This window comes from Hyperolius riggenbachi, chromosome 3, assembly GCF_040937935.1.
Source record: "Hyperolius riggenbachi isolate aHypRig1 chromosome 3, aHypRig1.pri, whole genome shotgun sequence".
Classification (NCBI taxonomy): Eukaryota; Metazoa; Chordata; class Amphibia; order Anura; family Hyperoliidae; genus Hyperolius; species Hyperolius riggenbachi.
The window spans coordinates 150,341,230-150,360,649 of NC_090648.1; the positions used below are offsets into that span (position 1 = coordinate 150,341,230).

A 19,420-nucleotide genomic window follows, 5' to 3' on the forward strand; every position below is an offset into this window, starting at 1 on the left:
CTGTAAGTTATGAATGACTAGAAGCTTCATGATACTGTTTTTGATGAATATGTTCTTCCTCTAGGTTCGGCTGTTGGGTGTTGTTTCCCAGGGTCAGCCAACCCTTGTCATCATGGAGTTAATGACACGAGGAGACCTCAAAAGTTACCTGAGATCTTTAAGGCCAGACACAGAGGTCAGTAATACTTAATCACACCTGGAACAGGTACAGAGTAACACCAATGCAGGGTAATATGTCTATTCAAGCCTCTTCTCTCCTATGTCCACATTTGTAAAACTAGTCCTTAACTCAAAGAGATTTAGGATGCTAGTTCTCAGTGACAGTGTTCTTGGGCAGTGTGTATGGTGTTCGGCACTAATGAAGCGTGTAGATGATCTTTATGAATCTGTGTTAAGCTGCCCATCAGTGATACAATCTTGATTGTACAATCGCACCAAATCTATGTTGTAGAAGGGTAAACTGAGTAAATATACTTTGGATTTAGACTTTATAGTCTCTCAATGGCTACGACTCCAGGAAGTTGGTGACCTTTGACCTGGATCAAGTTTGGACTGTGCATGTGCAGTTTGTTCAGTGATGCCGCTTTGGAGTCTTTGAGATCATGGCATGTGCGACCCAATCTAGTTTCAGGTCACAGGTCAACTACTTACCGGAGCCACGACCTAACCGGACCGGATAACGAACTCCCAATACTCCTAATATTGATGTTTCAATCAAATATAAACTGGGGATGCCCTAGCTTTTGATATATTTTTGTTATATTCCGTGCTATTGAATCTAAATCAATCTAAAACAGAAATTGTAGGAATATTGCCAACTTAAGGACAATTTTTTTTATAGGATGTATCTTTATAGAACAAATCTTATCTATTAACGTATTGAACGTATCTTGATGGATGTATCTCTAGGCAGAATATTAGTGTGGTAAGAAGACTTTTATGATGGTTATAGAAGATATGATGTACTAGATTCAGGTTCATCCTAAATCCATGCACAGAAAGCACATCTCTCGCTCTTCATTACTGACTACAAGTCTGCTGGGGAGGTCAGCTGTGTGCTACATCTGGAGCACAGCTATTTAAAGACCTATGTTGCAGGTGGAGGTAAACAGGAAGCGAGTTAGAGGAGCTGTCTCTAAAGAATAAAGAGAAAAGGCTTTTGGTTCGAACGGAGTAAGGAAGTGGAATAAAAAGGGTAATTTGAGCAGAAAGGTCTGAGGTACCATCATTCTCAATTCTGCTTAGACATAGATCTGTAGAGCCTTCCCCTTCCCAAAGCCTTTCTGCCCTCCATCCATTTCATTGTTATTTATCTTCTCCAGTCCACAGGGATTGTAGGCAGTGGACTCTGTTTACAGGATCACAAGCTATAAAATATACATGAAGTTACAAATGGCTCCAATCAATGTACGTCGCCTTGTTACCTTGCAAGGGCTAGAGAAAAAAAAGTGAAGATGTGCAATAATATATTGTTATTAAGCCAAATGTTTTGTCCAGTGCTTCCTTCCTTTTAAAGGTCACCTGTAATTTTGAAGGAAAAATATATACTGGTAATAAAGTCTGGTAGAGACGTTAAGCATTTCCCCATCTTTTTAAAAATATTTTAGAATGTCTGGATTATTGAATTTTGGTCTGTGCCCCAGTAGGTCAAGCTGTAGACCACTTTCCTGTTCTATATACAGGTGAAAGTTGAAAAATTAGAATATCATGCAAAAGTCTACTTCAGTAATTCAACTTAAAAGGTGAAACTAATATATGAAACAGGAACCCTTTGCAGGTTTTTGGAATAATTAACTGATTAGAGTCGGTGACACATTGAGCCTAGAATTTTGAAGATTTTCACAATAGTCTAATGATCTGAGATTTTGATTTGGGGGTTCTCATAAGCTGTAAGCTGTAATCACCAAAATTATCCTACTAATATTATAAATGGGAAAGTTCGGATGTTTGTATGTTTGTTACTCGATCACGCAAAAATGGCTGAATGGATTTGAATGAAATTTGGCACACACTACATTACCTGGAATAAGTATAGGATAAGTACATTACCTGGAATAAAGTATTTGATACTTTTTAGTCCCATAACCAAAACGTGGGCAGAAACAAATACAAATTTCACTGGGAAATGTAAACAGCCATTCTTGCACTGTTAATGGTGGGGTCCCAAGCTTTGCACAGTGGGTGACTGGGATTAACCACTATGCATCCAGACCTTTTTTCCCATTTATGGACCAGAGCAGTTTTGACAGTTTAGCTATGTCCTTATTTAAACAGAAATAACTTTATCCCTACTTACGACACAGAAATGAAATATACCGGTATATTGTTTTTTTCAAGACAACCTAGGCTTTCATTGTATGCCATGTTTTTCCCTCGCACAATTTTGTTTTCTATTAATTTTAATGGGAAAACATAGAAGAAAATAGAAAAAACATTTCTCAGTTTTACCAATTCCAGTTTTAAAATAAAAAGTGCTACTGTAAATAAAAAACACAAATTTTGTTTGGCTATTCTTACCGCTTATCACAAAACTTAGATTATGTTCCGGTCACAATTTATGGTGAAGATATTTGATTCTGAAATTATATCAGCTAATTTATTTACAGGTAAATACTTCTGATACGTTACATAATCTATAAAATATGTACAAATAAATGTTCTACATGCTTTTTATTCAAAACATTTTAGAAAAAGCTTTTCTATACTGGAAAAACCATGGAAAGCATCTACAACAACCCCCCCCCCCCCCTTCTTAAATATCGGCAACTTAATTATAGGTGCCCTTTAACTTAGCTACCGTATATGCAGTCAGACCTGTGAGTGAAAGCAAGTAAGGGACTGCAGTCAGTATTCCTATAGGCTGTTGAATAAGACGTGCTCATTGATTGAGCACCCTAGGTTATTGCTCTGGTACCCTTACCAATATTATTTCCACTATCACTCAAATTCATCACTTGCCTGGAAAGTAAGGCAGTGTGTGGTACGCATTATGAATTCATTTAAAAGACACCTGAAATGAGAGGGATATGGAGGCTTCCAGATTTATTTCCTTTTAAGAAATACTAGTTGCCTGGCTATCTTGCTGGTCCTCTGCCTCTAATACTTTTAGCCATAGACCCTGAACAAGCATGCATGCTTGTTTCTGGTGTGTGATTCAGACTCTACTGCAGCCAGAGCCAGAGATCAGCAGGACATCCAGGCAACTACATATGGCAGCCTCCATAGCCTTTTCACTTCAGTTATCCTTTAAGGCACAATGTAAACTCCTAGAAGTAATTGCAGAGTATGTTTCTATTCTAATATACTCCGAAAAACTGCTTGCGTCAATGTAGTGTAGCCCGGTTCAACTCCCCCTGCTGTGAAGACGGAGGGTAGGAAAGTTAGATGCTTTACATATCTCATTTCCCCAAACGACTACTTTTTTTCTTTGCCTGTTTGCGGCCATATTTATATCCCAAATCCATCGCTGATGGTCTAAAACTCATAGCAGTACCTAAAGTGTGCATACATTGCAACAGATTTATGATGGAAATGCCCCCTCCAATCAATGCAAATGCTTTAGTAAATGTCCCCCTGAGAGTATTTGTGGGCTCATCTGTGCTCCATCTAAGGTCAGTCAGTTTACGCTGACTGTTCTGTGTAAGTGTTTGCAAGGTAATTGTCAATGGTTATGAGGTGGCTAAATCAGACTGTCATAGCCATCATTTTACAGTAAACTCAATCGCTGTAACTTGAACACTGCAAGTTCCTGTTTTTAACCACCGTCAACTGTGCAGCTTCCTAACTGCTATGTAAGTGCAAGTCTTTGAGGGTAGTAAAATGCCACTTTTTACCACCTTTAAAACCACTAGTGTAAACAAGACCTTAAAGTATATCTTAATGTTGATCTTACCAGTAGTTCCCCTCACAGAGAAAAGTGTACAGAGAACTTTGGTTTTGCAGATATCAAGCTGTTTTGGGGTAATTTTAATTATTATGCATATACAATGTTCATGTTTTTCTCAATGCTTTACAGAGCCCATAGTCCTGTTATTAACGGTCTATCAGAGAAGCTCACAATCTTATGTTTCTACCATAGTCCTAGTCTAAGTCTAGTCCTAGTCTAAGGTTAAAGTTTACTTTAAGTCTTTTATAATAAGTGAAAATAACAGTTTGATCTTGCCAACACAAGACCATTATTGGTTTATACAATTGCTAAATAACGTTCTCAACTTTGTCCATGTTGCTTAGACCAATGACAATTTGTTTTTAGGCCTCTTGCTGCTGAGTATCTCCAGGGCCCTGACATACAATGCTGTACCGTCTTAGGTCAGTATTAAAGCTTGGCACACACACTTCGTCATTTTAGGACCATCTTGGTCATGAATCTAAAGTGTACATATGTCCCTAGTGATGATGATGCCCAACCACATTATTTGCTCCTCACCCCACCTGTCAGGAGCCACTCCATCGTACACCACAACATTATCCATTTGTAGCCTATTACGGTAATTTTACAGAGCCAAATATTCTGACTTCCACACAGGCGTTTCCGATTGTGTTGGATCTCATCAGTGCAAAGAATGAACTGATATGGCTCTGTGAGTGGGGCTTCCAACATAGAGATGTGACACAGCACACAATAAAGTCACTAGGAATGTGTCACTAGTCTGAAGGAAACAAAAGCCCCCGTACTGAAAAAGCCAAGCTAAATATAATTTTGACTTCTTAAAGCGGATCTGAGATGATAATAATAATAATCCAAACATTTGTATAGCGCTTTTCTCCTTTCCAACTCAAAGCGCTCAAGAGCTGCAGCCACTGGGACGTGCTCAAGAGGCCACCCTGCAGTGTTAGGCCTCCCTGCAGTGTTAGGGAGTCTTGCCTTGAACTCCTTACTGAATAGGTACTTGACCTAGCCAGGATTCAAACCCTGGTCTCCCATGTCAAAGGCAGAGCCCTTAACCAGTACTCTATTCAGCCATGAAAAACAACAAGTAACTTGTCTATATATCTTATCTAAAGTTTAGATAGTTTACACAGCAAATCTAGCTGCAAACAGCTTTAATAGAATGATTGATTATTCCTGTGATACAATGACAGCAGCCATGTTGTTTGTAAACATTTTACAGAGGCAGGCTTATCTGCATCTTGAGCAAAAAAACCTAATCCCCCTCCTCCTCCTCCCCTCCTCCTCTGAAATCTCTGGCTAGTAATACCTCCCCCCTCCTCCTGCCCAGACTGAGCTCCCATGAGCCCTTGCTACTGTCTGAAAGTTCCTTGGCTCTCTGAAAACCTGTGGGTGTGGCTTCTTTAGTTTATAGGGAATTAGAGTATTAAGACAAAAACAAAAACGTATTTGGCTTGAGGAATGCCCTATAAACAATAGGAAAAGAACACAATTATGCAATGAGTAAAAGTTCACCTCGGATCCACTTTACAACACAAGGTATTTGCAAATATAGCTTCATGTGAGCAAGAAGGTACTCCCATAACGCATCACTTAGGTCAGCGAGTGAATATGCAAATGATTCTTTTGTATCCCAGAAAACTCAGGCACACATCCAGAGCAGCTGGCGTAGCCTTGCCTATAGCCTGATAATTTTACAGAACAACATACTTCAACTTACAGACAGCTGTTTCAGGCTATATCGGCCTTCATCAGTGCAGGGCATGGATTGATAGAGAGGTGATTGATTTCAGCCTAAAATCGCTCAGCTTATTTTCCACATTCCTTGGTCACCTCTTCCCAGACAATAAATCATAGTTGTGCCAGGTACCATTGTAAGAAGGTTAAAGGTCCTCATTACTTAAAAGAAAGTCTGCCTATCTGCATTCCAGTATCCAGGAAAGCAACTTCCAAATTCCAGGAACAGCACTTGTTTGTAGCCATCACCAGCATTCTAAATTCCAATGTTATGCGTTTATGAAGTGGGCTCGTGGTAAAACAGACTTGAGAAAATGGAGACGTTTTTATGCCTTTAGTTTAAGACTGTCTGTATTAAAGGGATCATAAATTGTTTAGAAATGGCTTAGTAATTTTTTTAGTTTCTAATGAGCTAATTAATTAATATTTGATCGATTAATGCATTATTGGAAGTGCTTTGTGTAATTATTTTGGCATGTATGCGAAGATGAACTCATTTGCTCTAATTTGTATCAGTCTTTTTACTGTATCACATCTGGCATTGTCTTCGGTAGAAGATATTATTTTTCTCATTATAATGCTGACATTTTTCTGTAGTGTATTCAGAGCTGTATGTATGGAGTTTCAGCATGAAGAAGCTTAGCATTTTAAGTGACTCTGATCACAGAGCAAATCAAGCGTTAACGCCTGCAGTCTTATAAATTAAGAAAGTGGGTGTAACCCAACGCTGGGGGCCCGTGGGCAGGAAACGTGCTGTAAATCGGGCCCACCAATCCTCCCTCCCTGCGGAGTTGCAAGGAAACCGAGGGTTAACACTTACCAGCTGAGCTGACTGTTTAAGGCTAAAGGTACCAGAGCTGTCCTGATGCCTATCGCTCCCCCTGTTCTTCTTTCTACCCCTCTGAACCTACTAATTGCCCTTCAGTACCCTCTTCAGGGTCGTCGGAGTCGGGCATCACTGCGCCTGCGCTGGCTCGGCTGCGCGCATCCTACAGTGCACAACTGCTGCCATGAGCGCTCTGCACATGTGCATGACATAATCGTGGTGTCAGACGCAGAACACTCCTGGCCACAGTCGTGTGCTGTAGGAAGCGTGCAGTCTGACCAGCGCAGGTGCAGTGATGCCTGACTCCGGCGACCTGTAAGAGGGTGCCGGAGGGCAATTAGGAGGATCGGAGGGGCAGAAAGAACAACGGGGGAATGGTGGGCATCATGCCCCCCGTTTCTCCTATATACTTCGGCTCTGGTATCTTTTAAGGCGCAATGACTAAGGAGCCATGTTTCTGCTCCGATACGCCTGTGCTATTTTACTGTGCTGTCTATTAATGCTGCAATAAAGATTGGACTTTTACTTCACCACTGGTGCAGCGGGATTCCTTCTTTGGATTGATCTTTTAAGGAGGGCAATTAGGAGGATCAGAGGGGCAATGAGAAGAACGGGGAACAGTGAGCATCATGTCCCCCATTTCTAATATATACTTTGGCTCTGGTATGCTTTAAAATAGCTGCCTGATCCATAAGTAGTGTTTCATGCTGTATAGACACTTGATGTGGCAGACTGCAAAACATGTGACATTTCCCTTAAGTACACACTTCGGTCACTATAATGCCAGGTTATCTCTCGACTGCCTTGATTTAAAGGGGAAAAAAGCCAATCTGAGGCTGAACCTGGTCTTCTTTCTCTAACGTGTTTTAGTTGATTTTATTGTCTGTTTTTTAGCATTGCTTTTACACATAAGAAATGCAAATTAAGCTGAACCTGTGTCTTTTACCCAATGGATTATTCCAACAGAGTTCGACATCAGTTAAGCTAAAGTTTACCCTTAGGCATCTGACTCACACCTTTGCTTCTACTGAAGTAAGGCCCATACACACGTCCGTTTTTTGCGTTCAGTCGTTTGCCCGCTAAATCGGGCGTCTGTACAGACTGTCGTTCGCGTGATAAGAGTGAGTTTGAGCGATCCGCCCGGCAAACGACTGAACGACGGGTCGTTCAAACGACCCGTCGTTCGCAAAAAACAGACGTGTGTATGGGCCTGTAGGCAGAATGTCCATTTCATGAATCGGTAGATAAGAGGCAGCTTGTAGTCTAATGACTCTGCAGTCATTTGAAAAATAAAGTGCAGCCGCTTTCAATACTAAAGATTCTATGTGTCAGAACATTCAAAAGAATAATCAACATCATAATGATCTTTAGTAGGTTCTAAAATGATTTAAATCTAACCTTACATAGCAGATCCCACTGTGTCATTTATTCAACAAAAAGGAAGCCAACATGGGGAAGCCATGTTTGAAAAATTAAATAAACCATATGATACAATAGCTTGTTGAACCACATTGAGTTGCAATAACTTGAAACCCCTCTAAGCATCTTGTTCAGGTTGAGGTCTGGGCTTTGAGTTTGCAACACATTGGTTCCCTTTTTTCTGCTATTCTGTTATACTGTAGAATTGCTGGTAACCTTGGGATCTTTGTCCTATTGCATGACCCAATTTTAGCCAAACTTAGCTGTTGCACAGATAGACTCCAATTTGACTTTAGAATACTTTTTGGAGTTCATGGTTAACTCAGTGACTACAAAGTGCCTAAGTCATCAGTCTGCAAAATGAGCTCAAATTATCACCTCTCCACCATGTTGGTTATGTTTCTGCTCATACGCTGTGTTTGCTTTTTGCCAAACATCTCCACTTTGATCTTGTGTGTCCAACTGAACGTTGTTCCAGGAGCTTTGTGGTTCGCTCCAATACAATCTGGCAACTATTAAGTCGTGCTACCGCATTCATTTTAGAGAGAAGAAGCTTTGCAATTTCTCTGCGCAAATGTCTTAAATGTTTTCCGCTTGTGAATAATCTTTCTCACTGTAGAATGATGTACCGGTACTTATATCTGTTATGACCCCTACCAGATTAATAGGCAGCAACAATTTCTTCTCTTAGATCACTGCTGATTTATTTCCTCATTGGCATTGTGTTAATACATACCTTAATGTTCTAGACTAGCTAACTGTCAAAACTGCTGCATTTTTTTCTGATCACCTGTTAGTTAATCGAGTGCATTTGATTAGCAGCACCTGTCTGCTATTTATCTTCTCTAATTCCTATGAAGTGGTTTTACTAAGGCTGGGTTTACACTGCACCAGATGCACAATGGTGCGTTCACAGTGTATCCACTCAGGATATGCTTTTGTCCCTTGTCTCATTCAAATGCTTACTATTGTGCATCTGGCCCATTGCATCCACCACCCGTCCAGTCCACCTTCTGCTGGCACATTCGGTTCCACCACTGCAGGGGACAAGCACTGATGCACAGATTGTAGTCCTGGTAGAAGCATTATCTGGCTTCCCTTTGGATTGCAAAAGAACAATTGGAATCCACCTTCCTTTTGAGAGAGGATACACATTGGTCTTTTGGAATCCAGTGGGGAGCTCCATGCTTTTGCCTAGGCTCCAAACTGTACAACCGTGCTTGTCCCTTGAAAGCACCCAAGTGGCAGCGGCAGTGGACCAGAGGTGACAGTAGACAGGTGAGTGAAAAAAAGGAGAAATGTATGTGGTGATCAGCCTCGTGGGGACAGACACTGTCCATTCTCATAGGCTTCCAATTAATTATGTCAGCATCCACTGTGTCGACTGTCCATATCCACAATTGTGCACTGTAGAGCCTTCAGTTTTGCTCAACGGAACTGAACGAATGGATCCATTCTGAATGAAGAGATGCATAGGATACATTAGCATGTCTGCTGATCCCATTCCATTCCGCCCTGATAAGCGGAACAGTGTTTATGGCAGTGTGAACCCAACCATAGTTATGGTGGTGATCATCTGAGGTTAAGACCTGCTGAGGAACTAGTGATTTATGACATCCTGATTTGCAAAACATTAGTGTGTACTTTATTTTTCTCATGACTGTAGTTCATACTGCATGTGATTCCTCGGATTTAGTGAGGGTATACAGCACTAGCACAGTGCTTGGAGAATATAAACACTGAATGTTTCAACGCTATACAAATGCATAATAATTACGCTATGTTGTTGCTGCTGGCGGTCTATTGTCGAAGTAAATAATACCCTTTTTGCCTGCGGTATCTCCTGTTGTCAGTTAGTGTCTGTGGGAATTATCACCACAAGCAACATGTCACTGCATTCCAATTATACACAAGGATGAAATATTTGGTATTGGTATTTTATAGGTGACCATTTCCCTTTTTGTTGTAGAACAACCCTGGGCAGCCTCCCCCCTCATTGAAGAAGATGATCCAGATGGCAGGAGAGATAGCAGATGGGATGTCATACCTCAATGCAAATAAATTTGTTCACAGAGACCTTGCTGCCAGGAACTGCATGGTTGCAGAAGACTTTACAGTAAAAATTGGAGGTAAGGCTAAATGTTTAGGTATTACACACAGGGCACATAGTCATTTATATCTTTTCTTGCTCCTGAAGGAGGGCACTAACAAATCTCTCTGCAGCTGTGACAGATGCTATGGCCAATTCTGTGCGCTACTGCCAGTCATCTTGCTGTGCCAGTATGTTTAGAGGAAGAAGCCAGTGCCCCCCACAGAAACCACGTAACCTCATGGAGAACATATTGGAGGCCTATTCAATAAAAGTAGTGATCTCAAAAAGATCTCCACTTATTATTTGTTTATTTTGAAATCCTGTTAAAAAACGATATTGGAGAACTGCCACTTACTAATATCCCCTCAATTGGTGATTGAAATCCCCATTTACTTTCGTTACAAGATAAAAAATGCCAGACTGCCAGTGCTCTACATGTGACCATTCACTACTTTTCAATAACAGTTGTGGCAAGAATGAACAGCGGCCTATTGACGTCCATCGGCAAAGCGTACTGCCACTTTTAAAACTGGTGATCAGAGCCAAAATTGAGTAACGTTTGAAACAAATGCTGCTGTTCTGCAATATGTTCTGTGGGTTTCACTGCTACCGAAGTCATGATTACTATGATCCCAATCAGGTCTTACTGTTGTTTAATCAGTGTGGCGATTAATGATAGTTGTTGTTTTTTTTCCTTTAAAGGACATCTGAGGTGGAAAAAAAAATGTGATAACTATTGTATCTATCTTCCTTCTTCTGAAAATGACTTTTTTTTTTTTAGTTGTACCACAGTTTTATTTTATATTTTAATCTAATTTTTAAGTTCTTACTATTTCATTGTCTCTGCTCAATGACACATTCATTCAAGTATGCTAGAGCTAAAATCTATGAACTCTTGCCCCTTTTTATCTATTTTCTGCTCTCAGACGCCATTTTCTGCCAGGAAAGTGTTTTATGACTGTAATTCCTTATCTGTGAGGGCTATGCATATAGTCCAACCCGGTACCGACCCAGACAAAAACGGACACTTGCATACCTGATTTTATTTTTTTTTTTACTCTTTCAGGCAAAGAAAGTAACAAAGGGACATAGCAGTTATTTGTGCACTTGGCACTGTCCATACATATGTCTATCTCATCATGTCACGTGTCACCTCAGGTGTTCTTTAAGTCATGCAATCCTTTCAATTAAACACCACATACAGAAATGTGATAATAGGAAAAATGCCTCTGCCATATTTTAACTAGTCCCAGTTATCTATGCCCAGACCAAGCACGTGAGCAAGCATTACTCAATGCGATGGGGCTGTTGTGCCTGTCCTGTCTTCCCCTCTTCACCCCACCTTGTTTCACCGCTATGAAAAGCATTGTACTCATGTGTATTTTAGCCACCATATGATGAAATGAAGCAGCAATTTGGATGGTGCACCAATCTTACCTTGTGTACAAAATTATTGTTATATTATTGCAGAAAACAACTGCAATTTGCATAGCTGTACCAACAGTAGACAAAACTAACAGGGGATTGCATTCTCCAATTGGTTAAGTTTTAATCTGAGCTTTCTGTTCTCTCTCTCTGTTGGTCTCTGAATTATCCAGACCTTAACCCAATCAAGCAAATCAATTGACCTGTTTGATGACTCGATCCACCATTCTGTCCCATCAGCAACTGTCGGTCACAGCGTAGTTTATAAGGCATTCAGCATCATGCATGAACACAATTTAACGCACACAGTATGGCCCACAGCATTGCTGGCTCATATTAACCGACAACTCGATTGTGTTGTGCGATAGTATTCCTGGGTGAGTTACATCGCAATGCACAGAAAAGCTTTATCTACTGTGAACAGTAACATGAAAGTCAGAGGACTTTCCTGTTACCATGCGTGTTGCACACTATGTGTGGTGCGTCATAATGAACAGCAGCGCAAACAAGTATGAAAGGTCTCTTAGTCACTCATATGACGTTTGTCTGCCCTCTGTGCTGCCAAAGGTAGTTATCTTAATACTAGCAGGTGGTCATAATAATGTACCTCGGCCAGAGCAGGGACAAGGTCCTTCAGCACCCAAGGCTGAGACACCAAAGTGCGCCCCTCCACCCCTCCCACCCCAGCCGTCACACACGGATTGCTATTAGACTAAGAGGGCCACAGGGCCCACATCCTCCCCAACACCTTAATATCTAGTTATCTGGCTTGCAGTCACTGCTATGTATCCCCTTTTCTTATTTCTTTCTGCTTCATACACAATTAGGAATGACAGCTGAATGAATTGTGCGCCCGCTCCTACACTGCGCCCTGAGGCTGGAGCCTCTCCAGCCTATGCCTCGGCCCAGCCCTGACCTCGGCAGTGTATACAGTGTAAAACATAGTTCCATTTATAAAATGGAGTTCTAGTTATTGTTTGTATAGTGTCATCGCTGAAGAAGAGTACTTTTGATCCATTGCATCCCTGCCAGAGGTTAGGGTGGCACTTCCCCCCACCCCCCCACCTGGTGATTTACACAGTACATCTTTCCACGCACCCTCTGTATGCATGCATAGTTAACATGTTACAGATGACATCATGTTCCCATATTTATGAGAACAGAGGTGCCTGATCTTAAAGCAGTGGATTCCATTGGTAGACATTGCAATAAAGGCTTTGCATTTAATAAGGCATTTACAAAATGGCTGGACATTATTCAGTGAATTGTAAAATCTAAATATAGTAAAAAAACTGAATTACAGGTCAATGATAAAACTCTGTGCTAGCCTAATTGTTGTTCTTGGTGCCATGTGGTCTCATTTAATGTAATGAATGCATTTTTTATGTAATCTTTATTTATGCTTCTAAATTGAAGCCGTATCAGCTTCTGCCCCCACACAACACAAGGAGCTGCATGTACTTTTGTAATGATTGTTTTGTTTTCCTTCCAGACTTCGGAATGACCCGAGACATCTATGAGACAGACTATTATCGTAAAGGAGGTAAAGGTCTCCTTCCAGTGCGTTGGATGTCTCCAGAATCACTCAAGGATGGAGTCTTCACTATCCATTCAGATGTCTGGTAATTACTGATAACACATATATTCCTGATAACATGCCTTACAAAATGCTGCCTGCCTCAGTCTGAAGGCTTTTTCTGTTTGTGCACAGAAGTCAAGGTTAAAGTGTGACTCCTCCTTATTCTATTTAGGACTTTGTGAAACTGATTTTGTATCTTCTCATGGTTCCCGTTTTTTTGTTTTTTTTTAACCCTCTGCAGGTCGTTTGGTGTTGTCTTATGGGAGATAGCCACGTTGGCAGAACAGCCATACCATGGCATGTCCAATGAGCAGGTTCTCCGGTTCGTTATGGAAGGCGGGCTCTTGGAAAAGCCAGACAACTGTCCGGATATGCTGTATGTTACCTTGTTATGTTGTCTTTCTCTTCCTTACAGTAATTCTGATGTAGATAAAAGATGCAAGGCTATCTATGTAGCATAGTACAGTTACAGTCCACAGACAAAGGCTTACATTTAAACCACAAAGCATGCATCATTGTGATTGGACATTGGAGAGATTCTCCTTGGTTCCTGCACCAGGTGATACCACAAGCGTCGAAATCTCTTCAGTGTGGGAAGCTGACTATGAAACACTGATAGGGTCTTACTATTGGGTAATCAGAGAGAAAGAATAATAGAGAACATAAAAGAGAAAGTGAGAGAGAAATTTAGAATGATTAGGCTTGTTGGCTTCTGCAGTGGACAGGTAGTAATAGGAACCATTTGCACTCTATATAATGTACAGCAGAAAAAAGAGTGACCATTTCAGAAATATTACAGAAATTTGCTAAAAAAAAACATGTTGTAGGCCTCCTTCGCCCTTCAGTAAACTCCAAACCAAGCGCTTCTATATCGATGGAATGTCTTGTGATCATCAGCACCACCTTGATTTTCCACCCTGAAATTGAAAATTCAGCCTTTCCACTGATATCAAGATACCTGCGGCGTAGTTACTGGGGATGCAGAGGAAAGCTGCTTTTGGTGTTCTGTATCATGCAATACCAGTGCCAGGGAGGCAAGGGTGGTGGGTAACATTTGCATTGGGGCCTATGGCACTGCAGCTATGCCACTGCACATACTGTTGATTGCTGTGCATCACTCTGCAGCATGTTAGTAGCCATGAAATCTCAGTGGAGTTATATCGGTCCAGTGACTTTAATAAATAATGAATAGAGCTGCAAATTTGCCAGTATCAACTAGGAGGCCAAATATCAACCTGGAAGGTTTCAGCATAGCAGCCACAGACATGAAGGTAAATTTAGATATAGATCCTGGGACAAATATAATAAAATACAACTTTATACTGCAGATTAAATGTGCCATGCATATAAGCAATGTGCTAAAAATAGGTGGGGAATAGAGGCAGTATGGGGAGAGATTCTACATGGGACAGCATAGCACATCCCTAGATGAGGGATGAGAAGCCTGTCAGCGTGTTTAGGAGAATACTAATAGCAATCCTGAACTTGCCCCTGGGATTTGTATGTTTATGGGTCACACTTTGTGACTGTGAGAGCGATATTGCTAGTTCTTCCTCCTTTGTGAGTGTGAACTGTCACCAGAGCTTAGACAGAACTCCAGCAGTCAGTGCACTCCCTCTGCCTGCTGCAAAACATGTTTGTTTTTGAGCTCGCTCTGAATATCACTGGATTTTTCTAAAGAGGCCTCTGGCGGGGACAACCATCTGACTTGATGTCCTCCTAAGCACAGGCCACCCTTTCTGATCAGATCTGAGATTTCTGTGCCTCTGGAGATCATGTTGCCCTTATTTTGGACAGCTCTTAGTCATGCATCATAAATGTATGATTCATAGTTTGCTATAGTAACTGAGCTAACAACAGCTATCACTGAATACACAGCAGGGCAACCAAGCTTCCGCATGCATCTGCTTTCGGTTGACCTTGAGTAGTTTATTTTCTTATAAGCAATAGATTGAGAGTATCCATTGTATAGAATGGCATGTTGGTTCTGAGAGTGTTTTCCTCTTGCAAGTATCTAAAATGTCATTCACATGTTCGTGACTTATGTGCATTAGTTGCACAATGCATGAAAACTAGAGGTTGCTTGTTGTATTATTATACCCAGGTCATATCATGGGTGACCTGTACTGCTACTTTGGCTTATTCAATAAACTTTGCATGGAGCAACCCACTCAGGGCAGAACACTGTACTTCCAACAACCAGTTAGAATGCTCTTTGTATTGCTGAATGTATATTTAAAAGAAAATGCATGTTCAGCCATAACCAGATGTAATTTTTTTTTCTTGAAGAGTAATTTCTATATTAGAGTACTACAGGCAAGCTGCTGCGGGTTTTTCCATTCCATTGTAACCATTCACACTGAATCAGATGCTGTCAGTTATAACTGAACAAACAACTGAGTAGCAAGGAAATGTCCATGTTTCCCTATGGGTCAGCTTAGAGTAGATGTTTTTAACTGAAGCTTTGTCACAATGCACTGCTATGATCAGTTAAAACGCATCAGTTTTTCAGCATTCCTTGTGAATAGGCCCTTAGTGTAAGTAATACTTTGTAATTGCAATGGCCAGAACAGTTTGTAGCTTTCAGTGGTGATCTCTATGTCTCCATCAAGCTATACCTGTTAGGTTGATAGATGACCAGATCATCAGAAGCTAGCAACACCCGTATCTACAGTTAGCAATAAAAGTATTACCTAGTGAAGCATTTGCTACTTTATCAAACATTGGGCCATATGCAATTCAAATTTTCTCATAAGTTTTCTCCTAGGTGATATTTTGACACCTTATCTATAACATGCCTTTTAAGTCACCAGCAAGCAAGAAAATACTCAGAATAATGTTGACAGCACTCTTTCCACCTACTTTTTAGCATCTTTTCAACTGCAGAGTGCCAAAAAGTTATTTTAAACAGAAGATAAAAATTTATCTCCTGGGAGAAAACTTAAAGGGACACTGTAGGGGGGTCAGGGGAGAATGAGTTGAACTTACCCGGGGCTTCTAATGGCCCCCCGCAAACATCCTGTGCCCGCGCAGCCACTCCCCAATGCTCCGGCCCCGCCTCCGGTTCACTTCTGGAATTTCAGACTTTAAAGTCTGAAAACCACTGCGCCTGCGTTGCCGTGTCCTTGCTCCCGCTGATGTCACCAGGAGCGTACTGCGCTGGCCCAGTATGGTCTGTGCTTGCTCCTTGCGCTCCAGGTGCCATCAGGGGAAGCGAGGACACGGCAACACAGGCGCAGTGGTTTTCAGACTTTAAAGTCTGAAATTCCAGAAGGGAACCGGAGGTGGGGCCGGAGCATCGTGAGTGGCTGCATGAGCACAGGATGCCTGCCGGGGACCATTAGAAGCCCTGGGTAACTTCAACTCATTTTCCCCCGACCCCTGTACAGTATCCATTTAAGAGAAAAGGGTGAGTTGAATAAGGGCCAATGTGTTTTACTATATTGTGCTGTTTCATAAACCCTGACCATAGCAGCCAGTCAGAGGTCAGTGTTCACACACACGCAGACACACTATATATTTTTTAGGTCTTATTGACTATGGCATGCATTTCACCACATTGTACAGTGCAGAGAAATGCATGGCGCTTTGGGGAAATATGTTTGGTATTCTGCCGAGCATTGTAGAAATGTTTGGCACTCAGGAGATATTTTAGTGCAATGTGTTGCATGGAAGCTGGATTCAGTACAACTGTATTTGGGCAGTCCCGCACTGCATGGCAATGTCTAGCAACTGGTGTTTGCATTGCGCAGGAGCGCTTGGTGAATTTACACTAATTCCATTTGATTTGTCACATATTTCATTGAGAATTTGCTCTAGGTGTTGTGTTTGAATAGAATTGGTAATGTGTACATTCCTCAGTTAATAGAACGGTTATCTCGTAAACACACCATTTCACCTTGTGCTTGGCTATAGGCTGTATGAGAGAGTGAAAGCAATCTCCATCCTCGAGGGTGATTTGTTGGGGAGGGGGCCAGGGTCTGGTGTGTGCACATGATTCCTTCTTCTCCCTGTGCAGGAGGCAGCTCCTCCTTGAGATTCAGTAAACAAGGTATTAAATCCACACGGGAGGGGAAGAGGGGGATTAGAAAGCCTTCCATTTATGGCAAGAGCTGGAAGCATGGTCAGTGCGGAATGGCTGGAGGAGCGTCGAGTGACAGAGCTCTGTATGCACGTCAGACGTCTGGCTTCCCAGCTCAGGCTTGTTTCCCCAATGTGGACCCCACGTGAAGGGGCCAGGAGGGTACAGGAGAGATCCTGTGTGCAGCACAGACTTGGAGCAAAACAGATCACTGACAGGAACGTGCTGGATGGAGATGAAGAGGACTGTCCTTTTCCTTACAATCCGTTAATTTATAGTCATAGACCAACACACACTTTACATGCAGTAAGCTAAAACATGCTGCAGTAATCACTTAACATCAGTAAGCCTATATTTTCATCACTTGTTAAATTGTAATTCCACCTTTGTTGAAAAATAGGAAAGCCTTTCCATTCAGCTGCACAAATTTCTGGGATTATTGTCAGGTGTTATTTGAAATGGCATACCTTGATTTTGAGTATTTTATTTCCCAGTCCCTCCATCATGATCCTAACAGGCTATCAGGATGGGAGTCTCAATGTTGCTGGCAGTCTCTCAGTAAGTGCAGGATTGGGAAAGAGCTAGCAATACATTCTGCTCTGTGCGGTTGATAATACATGCAGGAGGATGAAATTCGTAGGCGGTTTGTATGGACAGTACAGATTCTAGGCTAAAAAAAATTGCGTAGATTGTGCATGTAGTTGGTTTTGGAAATTGTGCAGTTTAACCAGCTGAGCGGTCTGGACGAGCTCAGCTCGTCCAACACCGCCAGCGGCTGCCGCTCAGGCCCTGCTGGGCCGATTTTAATGAAATAAAAAGCAGCACACGCAGCCGGCACTTTGCCAGCCGCGTGTGCTGCCTGATCGCCGCTGCAGCCGCCCGAGCCCAGCGTAGCCGGAACAAACAGTTCCGGCCAGCGCTAAGGGCTGGATCGGAGGCGGCTGACGTCAGGACGTCGGCTGACGTCCATGACGTCACTCCGCTCGTCGCTATGGCGACGATGTAAGCAAAACAAGGAAGGCCGCTCATTGCGGCCTTCCTTGTTTATTATGGGCGCCGGAGGCGATCGGAAGAACGCCTCCGGAGCGCCCTCTAGTGGGCTTTCATGCAGCCAACTTTCAGTTGGCTGCATGAAATAGTTTTTTTTTTATTTAAAAAAAACCCTCCCGCAGCCACCCTGGCGATTTAATCAGAACGCCAGGGTGGTTAAGGTTATGTCGATTGGCAGCCAGCTAGTAAACATTTGTTAAGTGCTGATACTGTATGTGTTTGTAGCAAAGTTTTTGTGAGCGTGGAATTTTGCTGAAGTGGTGTTTACCATGTTAGCTATTTAACCTGTTAACTGTTCACTTCAGGAGCTGACAATACACGCATCGGGCATATTTATCAAGACATAATTCAAGACAAGACAAATAGCATTTATATTGTGCTTTTCTCCTGGCGGACTCAAGGCGCCAGAGCTGCAGCCACTTAAGGTGCGCTCCACAGGTGACCCAGGATCATTAGGGAGCCTTGCCCAAAAGCTCTATACTGTTTTACATACTGGCTTGAGCTGGGATTTGAACCCGGGTCAAAGGCAACTCCATTACCAGTAAGCCTTACACTATCCAGCTGCAAGGTACAGATCTTGCAGGTTGCAATCAGGTACAGATATTATAGGTATTAGGATTTCTGTTGTCCAATGTATTCATGATCAGGCGGGATGGTGTCTATACAGCATCACCCATTTTCAGCAACCAATGCAACTTGGGGGAATAGAAGGTTAGTATTGCTAGTTCTGGAGAGTTTTGTTTTTTTTCTTTTGACTTTTTTCTTTTTTGATTCATTTCTTTTTTCTATTTCTTATTTTATTTTACCCCTCTTCTTTTTTTAATGGCACAACAGATGCTGCATACACTTTTGTATTGGGCAGACAAGTTAAAAAACAATGTAACAAAAGTCCGCTCATAGTTTTAAAACGGGGCTAACCTTGCAGAGCTGCATACAAGCTGCGAGTCTGAAGGATGTAGGTCACTGTTATGCTTGCTGTACTGAACTTTTCATTTTGTACTTTTTCAATGACGTTACAGTTAACCTTGTTATTTGTTAAGGGTCCACTCTTTTTCAAAACAAACCAGTTTGTACTTTACCAGATTTCATTGGATTTATGCCACCTTTGCCATCTACAAAGCTTTCTTAGTTTATTTCAGCGCTGTGGAGTCGGTACAAAAATCTTCCGACTCCTGATTTTATGAAACCTCCGACTCCAGGTACCCAAAATTGACTCCTTAGTCTAATTTTTATAAAGGCTATGGATTTGGTTCAAAAATCATCCGACTCTGACTCCTCAATTTACTGAAACCACAGACTCCAACTCCAGGTACCCAAAATTG

The 19,420-nt window shown here is 41.8% G+C and overlaps 1 protein-coding gene across 5 annotated transcripts in view; it reads left to right on the top strand.

Annotated features, from left to right (window-relative positions):
• IGF1R (insulin like growth factor 1 receptor) overlaps positions 1–19,420 on the top strand; it is a 287,658-nt gene that overhangs the window by 261,724 nt on the left and 6,514 nt on the right. For all 5 annotated transcript variants that reach the window (XM_068275134.1, XM_068275136.1, XM_068275135.1 and 2 more), the window contains exons 17-20: positions 65–175; positions 9,841–10,000; positions 12,881–13,010; positions 13,209–13,343. In XM_068275134.1, the coding sequence (XP_068131235.1) occupies positions 65–175; positions 9,841–10,000; positions 12,881–13,010; positions 13,209–13,343 (536 nt within the window). The remainder of the gene's footprint in view (positions 1–64; positions 176–9,840; positions 10,001–12,880; positions 13,011–13,208; positions 13,344–19,420) is intronic.